The following is a 13,944-nucleotide window of genomic DNA, read 5'->3' as shown; positions in this document are numbered from 1 at the left end:
ATGGGCCAAGCTACCAAGACGGTCTATCTGACCCAAGGAGTCTGGATCCCCACCTGTGCGGAGGGGAAGAAGAGGGGTTCCAAGAGCACCCCCGGGAAGCTTGGCACTCTGGGAGACTGCAGTGGCACTTACTGTGGATGCCTGGTTTTGCAATTATGTGATGCATGCTCACAGATAATATTGCTGCATTAGAGCCAATTACATAGTGTTATGGACACACAACACGCAGATTACACCCAGAGCCAGGAAAGCACAGCTTGACAAAGCAATGGCCTAATCGGAGGAGACGGAGGGAAATGTCAGCCTTATTAAGGTTGCCAGTGTGGCGTGGCTGCAGCTGGACTTAGCTCCTCCAGATCAAAGATGGTTATCTTGAGTGATGCAAGGGAGAGCCACACTTTAGCCCTCGGCAGAGATCATTGGGGAGCCAGGGGCAGAAATCAAGTCGGACCTCTCAAAGAGTGATCACAGCCACCTCCATTGAGGACTGCATACTACTTAAGAACTTGGGCCTCTCCCTAAACAGGAAGAGACCCAACTCCCTTGTGCTCTCCACACAAGAGGCCTTCGGTCTCAGGGGCAGCCATGTGCTGCCCTCCACATTCAGGTCAAGGCTCTGTCCTTAGCCTTTTCCCTAGTTCACTGGTTCTCCAACTTGAGCTTGCATAAGAATCCTCTCATTCATTGAAACACACAAAGCTGGGCCTACACCAGAGTTGCTGATTCAGTAGGTTGCCCTGATGCATATACTGAAAATATGCATCTTTAACAAGTCCACAGGTGATGTTGCAGATCTGGGGACCACACCTGGAGAGCCACTGTCCAAGTTCATTCCCTGCCCATCCCAAGGTGGGTTCTCCTGCCCCATCTCTCGAACAGGACCTTCTGCTAGGCTCTCATTCCATCACAGCATTACAGGTTCCAGGAGCAGCGGGACCCAGCTTCCCAGGTGGGAGCATGGGATGGGAATAAGAAGTGTGGATTCTAGGGTGAGATTGCCTGGTTTTAAATCACAGCCCTACCACTTGCCATTGGGGCTTTCCTGCCGATGTTTTACAGTCTTTTAAGTTTTGAAAGTCGTTGACCTAATCCCCTCTCCTTACCAAGCAGTTATGTGACTCGCCCAGCATATCACAGCTAATCATTGGCAAAGACAGGACCGGAACTGCCCAGTTCTAGAGCAGCCAGTGGGCAGCAAACATGGTTTATAAAAAGCCAGTTAGTAAATATTTTAGGCTTTCAGGCCATATGGTCTCTGTTGCAACTACTCAGCTGCTGTAATGTGAAAGCAGCCATAGACAGTACATAAACAAATGGGTAAAACTGTATTTACAAAAACAGGCTGCATTGGATGGGCTTTAGCCTTTAGGCAGTAGTTTGCCAACCCCTGGAACAGACCGGTATGGGTACCACTGCTTCATACATACATTGCGACTAGGAGCCCTTGTCTTGCCTGGATGCCCCAGTATTTAGCTAAGGAACACAGGGAAACACAAACTTTGTCCGGGTACCAGTGTTCAATTACATGCACTATAGGAGCAATAGTAAGTCCACTAATCCCCTAGTGCCCTGGAAAAAAGGTTTAATGCCCCCTTTCTAGTGCTCACAAGCAAGAGAGAGTGGGATCCACTGGTAGAAGTAGCATGGTCCACACAGATGATTTGAATATGGAAAACAGTCCCTTTTCATTAGACATTAATGCTCCAATTATGACAAAACAGAAGAGAGACTAGACAGAATACAGGTTAGTCTCAATAGAAATATAGTATATATAATGGGGTAAGTAAGGGCTTTATAAGAGAGAAATGGGAGGTAGATGGACTGTCTTTTAAATGCCACGGGGCATCCTTCTCAAACTCTTGTAAAAAATTGCATAGGGGCTTCCCTGGTAGCGCAGTGGTTGAGAGTCCGCCTGCCGATGCAGGGGATACGGGTTTGTGCCCCAGTCCGGGATGATCCCACATGCCGCAGAGCAGCTGGGCCCGTGAGCCATGGCCGCTGAGACTGCGCGTCCGGAGCCTGTGCTCCGCAATGGGAGAGGCCACAACAGTGAGAGGCCCACGTACCGCAAAAAAAAAAAAAAAATTGCAGAGGAAGGAACACTCCCAAACTCATTCTACAAGACCACCATCATCACCCTGATACCAAAAGCAGATAAAGATACTACAAAGAAAGAAAATTACAGACCAGTATCACTAATGAATATAGACGCAAAAATCCTCAACAAAATACAAGTAAACAGAATCCAACAACACATTAAAAGGATCATACACCATGATTAAGTGGGATTTGTCGCAGGGATGCAAGGATTCTTCAATATATGCAAATCAATCAATGTGATATACCACATTAACAAATTGAAGAAGAAAAAAACATATGATCATCTCAATAGATGTAGAAAAAGCTTTTGACAAAATTCAACACCCATTTATGACAAAAACTCTCCAGGAGGTGGGCATTGAGGGAACCTACCTCAACATAATAAAGGCCATATACGACAAACCCACAGCAAACATCATTCTCAATGGTGAAAAACTGAAAGCATTTCCTCTAAGATCAGGAATAAGACAAGGATGTCCACTCGCCACTATTATTCAACATAGTTTTGGAAGTCCTAGCCACAGCAATCAGAGAAGAAAAAGAAATAAAAGGAATCTAAATTGGAAAAGAAGAAGTAAAACTGTCACTGTTTGCAGATGACATGATACTATACATAGAGAATCCTAAAGATGCCACCAGAAAACTACTAGAGCTAATCAATGAATTTGGTAAAGCTGCAGGATATAAAACTAATGCACAGAAATCTCTTGCATTCCTATACACTAACAACAATTAAGGGAACAATCCCATTCACTGTTGCAACAAAAAGAATAAAATACCTAGGAATAAACCTACCTAAGGAGGCAAAAGACCTGTATGCAGAAAACTATAAGACACTGATGAAAGAAATCAAAGACGATACAAACAGACGGAGAGATATACCGTGTTCTTGGATTGGGATAATCAATATTGTGAAAATGACTGTACTACCCAAAACAATCTACAAATTCAGGGCAACCACTATCAAATTACCAATGGCATTTTTTATAGAACTAGAACAAAAAATCTTAATATTTGTATGGAGACACAAAAGACCCCGAATAGCCAAAGCAATCTTGAGAAAGAAAAAAGGAGCTGGAGAAATCAGACTCCCTAACTTCAGACTACACTACAGAGCTACAGTAATCAAGACAATATGGTACTGGCACAAAAACAGGAATACAGATCAATGGAACAGGATAGAAAGCCCAGAGATAAACCCACACACCTATGGTCAACTAATCTATGACAAAGGAGGCAAGGATATATAATGGAGGAAAGACAGTCTCTTCAATAAGTGGTGCTGGGGAAACTTGACGGCTACATGTAAAAGAATGAAATTAGAACACTTCCTACCACCATACAAAAATAAACTCAAAATGGATTAAAGACCTAAATGTAAGACTGGACACTATAAAACTCTTAGAGGAAAACATAGGAAGAACACTCTTTGACATAAATCACAGCAAGATCTTTTTTGACTGACCTCCTAGAGCAGTGAAAATAAAAATAAACAGATGGAACCTAATGAAACTTAAAAGCTTTTGCACAGCAAAGGAAACTATAAACAAGGGGAAAAGACACCCCTCAGAATGGGAGAAAATATTTGCAAACGAATCAATGGACAAAGGACTAATCTCCAAAGTATATAAACAGCTCATGCAGCTCAATATTAAAAAAACAAACAACCCAATCCAAAAATGGGCAGAAGACCTAAATAGACACCTCTCCAAAGAAGACATACAGATGGCCAAGACGCACATGAAAAGCTGCTCAACATCACTAATTAGAGAAATGCAAATCAAAACTACAATGAGGTGTCACCTCACACCGGTTAGAATGGCCATCATCAAAAAATCTACAAACAATAAATGCTGGAGAGGGTGTGGAGAAAAGGGAACCCTCTTGCACTGTTGGTGGGAATGTAAGTTGATACAGCCACTATGGAGAACAGTATGGAGGTTCCTTAAAAAACTAAAAATAGAACTGCCATATGACCCAGCAATCCCACTGTTGGGCATATACCCAGAGAAAACCATAATTCAAAAAGAGTCATGTACCACAATGTTCACTGCAGCACTATTTACAATAGCCAGGACATGGAAGCAACCTAAATGTCCATCGACAGACAAAGGGATAAAGAAAATGTGATACATATACGCAATGGAATACTACTCAGCCATAGAAAGGAGTGAAATTGGGTCATTTGCAGAGACGGGGTCGGACCTAGAGCCTGTCATACGGAGTGAAGTAAGTCAGAAAGCGAAAAACAAATATCATATATTAACGCATATATGTGGAATCTAGAAAAATGGTACAGATGAACCAGTTTGCAAGGCAGAAATAGAGACACAGATGTAGAGAACGAATATATGGACACCAAGGGGGGAAAGCGAGGGGTTGGGGGTGGGATGAATTGGGAGATTAGGGTTGACGTATATTCACTAATATGTATAAGATAGATAACTAATAAGAACCTGCTGTACAGCACAGGGAACTCCACTTCACTTTGCTGTACAGTAGAAACTAACACAACATGGTAAAAGAACTATACCCCAATTTAAAAAATAACTAACTAAATAAATAAATAAATCCAATGGGGGGAAATTGCATTATTTCTAGTTCATACTGAAATGCCCATTCAGTAGCTTGTCATGGTACAAATAGGGGAGGCCAGGACAGTCTTGAAGTTTCATAGAATTAATGTGACCCTGAACTTGAGCTTGAAAGCTGACGGAAAATGCTGAATTAAGAGCACTTATTTGGAGAAGTAAGTGGGGCCCCAGAAGTAACTGGGGCGACTCGGGGTAGAGCATATCTTCTCAATAGGGACAGGGCAGTGAGATTAAAGCTAGATTCTAGAACTAGCAAAACTCTTCCAGGAAATGGAAGTAATAAATAAGGTGAGGTTGATGAGGTCACCATAGGTTAGGCTTGGGCAGTCGTCTAATGGGGGTGGAGGTGGGTCATTGTTAGACCAAACCATTTATTTTTTTCTGTTGATTAACTTTCAAGAAAGTTTCTAGAACAAGAGGCAATGGGAGGCTTGCTCAGTTATTTCCGGCTTTGGGTCCCTGAGTGGAAATGACAGAGAATATCTTTGCTGGAGTAACAAACTTGCCCTGAAAACAGGAGGCAGTGATAAAGTTGGGAGAAACTGTGAAAAGAAAGAGTAGTGAGTCCTGAATCCTCTAGGAGCTCGTTGCTACCCTGGGTAGGTCTCTTATGTCTTATAGCCTCAAATTGCTCATCTGCAAGATGCGGATAATAATTTCAACCTCAGAGTGCTTCAGGTACCAAATAAGATGAATGTGAAAGTATACTGTAAACCATAAAGGACCAAACAAACACGAGCTACAGTAATAATAGCTAATAATTACCGATCACTGCCTATGAGCCAGGCAGTGTGCTAACAAGTGTGCTTTCCGTGCCCCGTTTCAAGGGCGTGATGGTCAGCTGGATAATGTCGCCCCAAAGATGTTCATGTCCTCATCCCAGGAACTTATGAATCATACCTTATGTGGCAAAAGGAACTTGGCATATATGACTAAGAATCCTGAGATGGGGAGGTTATCCTGGATTATCCAGTCAGGCTCTAAGTGTCATCACACAGGTCCTCTTAAGAGGGAGGCAGGACATCAGAGTGAACAGTAGGAGATGTGACAACAGAAGCAAGAGGTCAGAGTGATACAAGGAAGGGGCCACGAGCCAGGGAATATGGTGGCCTCTACAAGCCGCAAAAGACAAGGAAATGAATTCTCCTCTTGAGGCCTCCAGAAGAAACACAGTCCCGTGAACCCATTTTAGACTTCTGACCTCCAGACTGTATGAGGATAAGTTTACGTTGCTTTAAACCACAGAAGGTGTGGTAATCTGTTACAGCAGCCTTAGACAACTAAGGCAGGTGTCATTTCTGGAGTCAGGCTTGTGTGGATTTAAGTCCTGGGACCACCACTTGCTTCATCCATGACATGGAGGTGATAGAAAGGTGCCTGCCTCATCGGGTGGTTATAGAAATGAGATGACAAGTAGGACCCTCAGCCCAGTGCCTGCCTGGCATAAAATAAGCTCGCGGTTAATGTTGGCAATTATTAGTACCATCTCGTTTAATCACCAGGAAAGCTCTGTGAGATCAATGCTGCTATCTGCCCCGTGTTACAGAGGAGGAAGCTTAATAAGATTATGAAAACTTACTCGTGGTTGCACGGGCTGTAAGTGGCAGAGGCAGAATCTAAACCAGGTCGTTGCCTTTGAGGCCATGCTCACCCACTCTGCTCTTCTGTTCTGCATCAGGGTTATGACAGTGACATCTCCATCAAATGCCCGCTGCTTAGGCTGGGACACAAGAACCAGAGAGAGCAGAGTGCTCCCTGCATGGGCAAAAGCCACCAAGACTGGAAATCGAATAAATCTGTGTTTATTAGGGAAAAAGAAACTGTAGCTGCCATGGAGATCAGCATCTAAGAGGTTAGCAACCCTCTGACGTCCCTGGGCCGGGCAGCCCCACACAGCAAATCATGAAGGTCTGAATACTGTGTTTAGTCACTTGGGTTCGGGAATAATTGCTATTATCGTAAATGTTTTATAGCCCTCATTACGGCTCACATTTAAATATCCGTGTAGTCATACATTAATAAGTCATCGCTGCCGGACGACTGCCGGATGCAGTTACAATCCAAGCCCGGCATATAACTGCCCTGTATATTCAGCTAAACTAGGGCTGGCTGTGAACTCAGCCTGATGTTGAGTTGCTGGGTATGTTTGGAAGGAAGCCTCTTTTCTGCAAAGGCTTCTTGCTCTTTGCTTTTGAGAGATAAGGGGGACACTCAGATTTTTGTTTGGTAGTGAGTCAACGACCCTAACTAGGTATCCCCCAGGTGTGGAGCCTAGAACTCTGGGATGGATAGAAGCAGAAATAAAGGCATTGTTTCTGCCCTGGAGGCATTCTTAATCCGCTGGAGAGGGGGTGGGATGGCGAACATAGCCCTCGCTCCTCGGAAACTCCCTACCAAGGCAGGAGAGCCCGGATCGATGGGAAGGACAGATTCTTCCGCCCTGTCTGATGACGTGCTCTGAACACTTCCTGGGTGGATGGAGATAGGATGGATACACACACACACACTTATAGAAAAGATAAGCCACGTGAAACAAAATAGCTATGTAGGTTCAACTTCATAAAATGTCAAGTGTCTGAATTGGTGCATTAGTAAAGTTTCAGAGTGGGCAGAAGCAGGCAGTGTAAATCTGGTTCATTCCTCTTTATCATACTCTATGCCTAAAATAATGCCAGACACAAGGTAGGTGCAGAAGAAATATGGGGGGGAGGGAGGAAAAAGTATTAGGTTCTGTGCCTCTGTGTAAATAGATTTCCTCCTGGCCGTTTTGGCCAAAGGCCTTGAGGCATAGCCTGGGGTGAGGGGTATGTGGTCCCTGGAATCCTCCTGCGACTAGTGTCCCCAGGGGAGAAAGCATCTGTGCAGGGCCCCTTGGGTGGGGTGGGGTGTGTATGGGGGCCACTGTGTGCCAGACAAACCTCTGTTTATATTCCCTTGGGGGTTGGGGTTGTGTGAGGGGAACAGGAATGACCAGGACAGGACTAGATTCTCTCCACCAACATCAGTTAAACGGTAGCCTCAATGACTGAGCACATACTGTCTGCTAAGCCTTTTACCAGCCTGTGAGGTAGGTACCATTGCCTGCCTCCTTCTGCCGATGAAGAAGCTGTGGTTAAGAGATGTTGATCATTGGCCCGAGACCACACAACTAGGGTATATAAGACTCAATCTGAACCATGTATGGACCAGGCCTTGGGACTGTAGTAATGCATAAGATAGAAAATGTTAGAGGGCGTTTTAAGAGCAAGATAATGTGTTTACCGAGAGCCAGGGGCAAAAGAAGTCTGTTTTAACCAGTGAAGGCTTCCAAAGAAAGACTCCTTCCTGGGCCAGTGGGACCCCGTGGGAGGGTAAGAGGAGGGGGTGGGTGAGAAGAGGGTATCTGATGTGGCCTTGGGGGAGCACAGGAGCAAGTGGCCATCACGAAGGAGCGTACCATGGGCTGTATCCAACTCCTGCTCTTTGGGATGCAAAGTGAGGCAGGTGTGGGTCAGAGAGCTGAGAACTAGGTCCAGTCTTGCCGCGAACGGTTGCCTCTGTCTGCATAGCCACTGAAATAACCGACCTAGACAGGCCCTTCGGCTACGTAACATTTCCACCTCTGCACATGGTTTCCTTGGCTGCCGTGCTTTCCCTGGGCTCCCGTAATAGGTCCTTCTAGAAGGGTAAGCCCAGGGCCGTACTTACCTACAGCCTGATTTCATTCTGGTCCATTTATGGGGCTCACATCCGTCTCTTCCCTTTACCCTGTACAAAGATACCAGTCAGTGTCAATGCCGCACTGGAGGAGTCCCCATCCATGGTCATCGGGAGGCACAAGCAAGTAGAGACTGAATCCCTGTGCTCACAGAGCTCACAGACTCACTTCAGACAAGATGTGCTTAAAGAGCCAGAAGATGGCTGGAAAATACTCATAAAATAACCTATCCACATAGCATCCTGCATGAGGCAGTATGTATAATGGGCAGAGCAAGGAGTTTGGAGCAAGCGAGTACTGGGTTCAAATCCCATGTCCACAGCTTAATAGCTGTGAGTCCTTGGAAAAGTAGGTTTACTTCTCCAAAGCTCAGCTGCCTCATCTATAACACAAGGATAAAGCCTCCCCTGTAGGGTTGTGTGCAACTAAGAAAGATGTTTTGTATCCGTTTCCTTCTCTCTAAAATGAGGACAAGAATATGTAACTGGCATTGTAGTTGTGGGAATCAGCGACGTTGTAACGAAGCACTAAGAACACAGTAGGATTTCAGGAGGCAAGCTTATTGCTCCAGGTAGGTAAGTGAGTACTGAGAGGGCAGCAGAGGAAAGGAGGGATCCACTTGTAAAAGGAATCAGGGATTCTCTTATCATCTGGAGACCCGTCCACTTGTCTCCGGCTGCTGCACCAACTGACCCATGGTTGTTGATTGATGGTCCCTCTTGCAGTCACATCCATCCCTTCCCCACCTTCCATAAGCATCCTGGTACCTGCCACACGGCTGCCCTGTTGACCTGTTTCTCCCCTCTCTCCGCAGCACTCTCAATAACAACAACATTAGCCGCATCCTGGTCACCAGCTTCAACCACATGCCGAAGATTCGAACCTTGTGAGTAAAGGTCCCCTGCTTCCTCCCCCACCTGCTCCCCACCTTATGCAGCTTCAGAGCATCACCCTCAGCTGCTTGTAAAACCTCACCCTTGGTTCCTACATCCGCGCACCTCATCCCTCTGCTACTGACTAAGGGGTGTTGGTGAGCGAGGGCAGACTTGGGAGAGGGTCACGGAGGAATCCATGGTTCTGAACCACCATCCTGCTTCAGGCCAACTCAATTCTCTTCACCCCGGGAATCTTCCTGGACTGGGGAAATCTTCTTTGTGTTTTCCACCTGGATGGAAAAGTTTATTAGTGTTACATCGTCACAGAACTTTTAGAACAGGGATGTGATGATTCATCATTTGTTTAGTTCATGTCCTGTACCACTGGCAGTTCTATCCTACTGCCAAAGGCTACAGTTGTTTCCCACTCTGGGAACGGTAGAGGAGGGGGAGTCTTAGCTACCCCTTCACCCCAGCCTCCCACCCGCCACACACCACACTTTCCTGCTCCCTGGATTATATTCTGGTGTCAGAATGCAGTAGCTCCATTCTTTATCTTTAATGTGTTGGGTGGGCTCAAGCCTTCCAGAATGTGCACTCAGGAAGCAAATCTCCCCATGGCGCCCCCATACCGAGAGCAGGTCTAGTGCCTTTGTTACCTGGGAAGTTCTCCTCTCTCAGCCAGAAATCCTTTTTCAGTTCCTCTGCAAATGTATTCTGCTGGCCTTTCCAAAGAGGTTCATACTTGATGTTTTTCTTGTGTTGGTGGAGCCTCAATGGAGTTTATATCACAGCAGTAGGGGAGAGTCAGCCCCCAAGAGTAAAGTGCCTGGCACATAGTAGACAATAAATGGTATTTATAGTTATATTATTATTATCATCATCGTACTATTTATCCAGAAATCTGGATTAAAAATACCAAGCAACCAGCTTCCCTATGGCCCCTGAGCAACATTGCATCCAAGCACCAAGCAAGCAGCTTCCCTATGGCCCCTGAGCAACATTGCATCCAAGCACCAAGCAAGCAACCAGCTTCCCTATGGCCCCTGAGCAACATTGCATCCAAGCACCAAGCAAGCAACCAGCTTCCCTATGGCCCCTGAGCAACATTGCATCCAAGCAGATGTGAAAATCCTTAGAGCAGTGGTTCCCAAAGTGGGGGTCCCTAGACCAGTAGTGTCAGCATCACCTGGAACTTGTTGAAAAGCAAAATTGCAGGTCCCACCTCAGACCCATGGAATCAGAATCTCGGGGGTGGACCCAGCCATCTGTTTCTAACAAGCCCTCCAGGAGATCTCAATACTTATAAGGTTTGAGACCCCTGCGTTAGTGAGAAGGTGACCTTATCTCAGGTAAGAATGAAGCAAAGATCAATGAAGCATTGATGAGGAGATGATACAGAGAACCCTCAGAGGGACACAGAGTTGGGAGTCAGACAGACCTGAGGTTAAATACGAGCTCCGCCACTTACTCTGGGCAAGTTGCTTCATCTCTCTGTTCTTCATAGATAGTGAATTCATAAGTGCTTGCCTCAAAGTTATGGTGGAAATGACATGTACTAACATGTAAAGTGCCTGGTCATGGTGTCCACACAACAAATACTAGTTAGTATATAGAAGGAGGACCCAAGCTCAGCTTCCATCATTGTGCCCATTTCTTCCTCTGATCCCTCATGGGGTAGCAGAATTCAGCCAAGAAAATCTATCTGCTTCCTTTCCTTTTAAAAGAGGGTGGTGGGACTTCCCAGGCAGTCCAGTGGTTAAAACTCCACACTCCCAATGCAGGGGGCACGGGTTCGATCCCAGGCCGGGGAACTAAGATCCCACATCCTACATGCTGCACGGTGCTGCCTAGGTAGATAGATAGATAGATAGATTGATTGATTGATTAAAGGGAATGGTGCAGGAGAAATCACTGGGTCCTCAGGGTGCTGGGCCCGCATCTCCCCAGGCGAGTAGGTTGAATAGAAGAAGTACGGCTCTCACCTGCGCAACCAGCAGTCCAGCTCCTGTGGGCGGCTGCTTTGTGATTTCTACCTCCCCTCCTGTTATTTTCAGTTGAAAAGCATCAATAAGAGAGCAGGGAGGGGTCCACGGGAGGCAGGGAAGATGGTGAGGCCTGGATCTTTGTTGGGTTGTTGTAAGGGTGGGGGAAGAGGGTAGGAGAGTTTTTTCTCCTTGTTTCTGCTGTCACACTTCCCTGTGGTCCTGAGCACTCATCTGATGAGTTCAGATCAATCCATCAATCTCGTCTGTTCTCTTTGCTCCCTGCCTGCTGCCATTTTCTCTTTAGTTTAATTTCAGAGATGGCTCTGTAGAGAATTCCCCAGAGACTTGAGCTGACTAATCCCCCTTCACTGTAATTAAAGTGCGGTGGTGAGGGGGGAGCGCTGGTGGTGGAGAAAGGGGGGAAGAGGAGAGAGGAAGGAAGCCGTAAATGGGATTTCTGAAGGAAAGCTTTTATATTGAATTCAGAAAGCCACATTTTATAGAAAATGAATGCTGACCCTCTCTAAAAGGATTTGCTGGAAATTTAATTTAGCATCTGTGGCTAAAAGGCACCTTTTACAAATTGGCATTTGTATTCATTCACCTTATCTTCTGTAAAAGTGGTTTCGCCAACATGAAATATGGTGTTTCTGTCTGCAAAAGACCACAGAACAACTGACAGGAACCACCCAGCCGCCTTGATGCTTTGGTGGCTAAGAAATGACAGCCTTGTACAGGCAGGGCCTTGGGTTGGGAAGAGCCTGAAGTCTGGAGCTAGTCTCCTCACAGTAAAAATAATAAGAGCAAACATTTCTTCGGTAGTTCACGGTGTCCTAGGCCTTGCGCTTAGCATTTTCCATGAATCATTTCAATCCTCACAATGGCCCAAGCAAGGAGGCACCATTAATATCCCCACTTTATAGATGATAACACTGAGGCCCAGGATTAGATTGCTGCCCAAGGTCAAAGTCGAAAAGCACAGAGCCTATGTCAGATGCTGGCACTATGACATCAGAACCTGAGCTTGTCCCATTCAGTAGGAACAAAAGCAGAAGAGCATCAGGTGAGCTGAGGAAGGGGAGACCGGAGCTTCCACATGGCTGAAAGGCCACTGGAGGCCACCCTCCTTGTGTCATTGCCATCACAAAAGTTATTGAAAGTAATTAAGATAATGTCTCTTCTCACTCAAGAAAACTAGAAATACTTCTGGCAGTGTCTGGGCTCAAGTTTCAAGATCATCAAGATTCTTTTTCTTTTAACGTTCGTATTTGGGATAACATTGCTCAATTTGATCTACGGAACATGATGTAAAAGGCAGCTTGAAAGACTCTGCCCAGCTCGGCTCTCCAGCCCTTCTGCTGCGTAAAATTCCAAGAGGGGGAGATCTGAGCCTGTCCACTGTCCTGGGCTTTTGACAAGAGCCTTCACATGGATTCAAACGCAGTTTGGGTCACCTCTTTTCGATGGTCGTACTTACGAGAGGAGAAATTCCTACAGAAATGGACAAAGGGATAAGGGCCATCTGTAGCAAGGTTTAAAAAGGAGGTAGCTTGGGCTTCCCTGGTGGCGCAGTGGTTGCGAGTCCGCCTGCCAATGCAGGAGACACGGGTTCGTGCCCCGGTCCGGGAGGATCCCACATGCCGCGGAGCGGCTGGGCCTGTGAGCTCATGGCCGCTGAGCCTGTGTGTCCGGAGCCTGTGCTCCGCAAAGGAAAAAAAAAAAAAGGAGGTAGCTTGGGGCTGGCCAGTGGGGATTAAGGAACAACCAACCTAATATAAACTTCCAAAAGGGAAACCGCTGACATTTTGATTATCCCAGAAATTAATCAGCTCAGTAAGGATCTGACTTACCTAAACCTCATTTTTGTTGTTCCATTGGTCTCTTACCTCTGATTGGAACTGATGGGAATTTGTTTGCATTGATCCGCCTTGTTTCCTTAGCTTCCATACCTCAGTGCCAAAGAGGGTAACTGCCTTTCCTAATAAAAGCCAAACTCATTAAAAGGCACACAGAAAATTCTGGCACCTCAACCTGGGCATGCCACTGCAGCCTACCTCTGCTCTGCCTTGTCACTAAGAACTGACCCACTGTCACTTTTTTCCTAGACAGCCTTTATATCTGGTGGTGTATTCCTGGCCGCGCAATCATCTCTCTCTCCCTCTCTCTCTCTCTGTCTCTCAGCAGCTCACTGATGGGTCAGGAGACAGATCATTTTCCCTCATGCTGCTATTTCCCAAAAAGTCCCAATGCAGAAAAGGAATTCCCTCCTCCCCTTCATATTCTCTGGGAAAGAGTAACCAGCTCCAAGTCCAACACCAGGCCCCCCTCCATCCTTGGCACAAAGTGGTCATCTTTGTTGAATACACAGAGGTCTTGCCTTCCTTCTTAGAACTGAGGTCCTTCCCTCCAGGTTAGGATTTTGCCTTCCCTCCCGCTTCCCACCTGTCGTACCTCTTCCTGGAGTGCCAGACTAAGAGGGAGCCAGGCTTGTTTCCACAGCATCGGGGCCTGAGCTTTGATGTTCAGAGGCGAGCATTGCTTGGGGCCCATTACAGGCGCAGTATCTTGGTCCCGGGGGTATATGCAGTTGTCTTTGACTTTTAAGTATTGGCTCTGAAATACAAAAAGAAAATTATAACATCCAAATTAATCATGTTTCAACAAAATCGTAAAAAATCTTTTCAAATATT

General features: G+C 46.0%; 1 protein-coding gene across 1 annotated transcript in view; it reads left to right on the top strand.

The window, feature by feature from the left end:
- SLIT3 (slit guidance ligand 3) overlaps positions 1-13,944 on the top strand; it is a 611,722-nt gene that overhangs the window by 451,084 nt on the left and 146,694 nt on the right. Inside the window, exon 7 of the mRNA XM_022595144.2 lies at positions 9,206-9,277. Within this exon, the coding sequence (XP_022450852.2) occupies positions 9,206-9,277 (72 nt within the window). The remainder of the gene's footprint in view (positions 1-9,205; positions 9,278-13,944) is intronic.

The sequence above is a fragment of the Delphinapterus leucas genome, chromosome 3 (assembly GCF_059928025.1).
Source record: "Delphinapterus leucas isolate spDelLeu-1000000601 "Yukka" chromosome 3, BTC_Dleu_Yukka2, whole genome shotgun sequence".
Taxonomy (NCBI): domain Eukaryota; kingdom Metazoa; phylum Chordata; class Mammalia; order Artiodactyla; family Monodontidae; genus Delphinapterus; species Delphinapterus leucas.
This window is presented reverse-complemented; position numbering and strand designations above follow the sequence as displayed.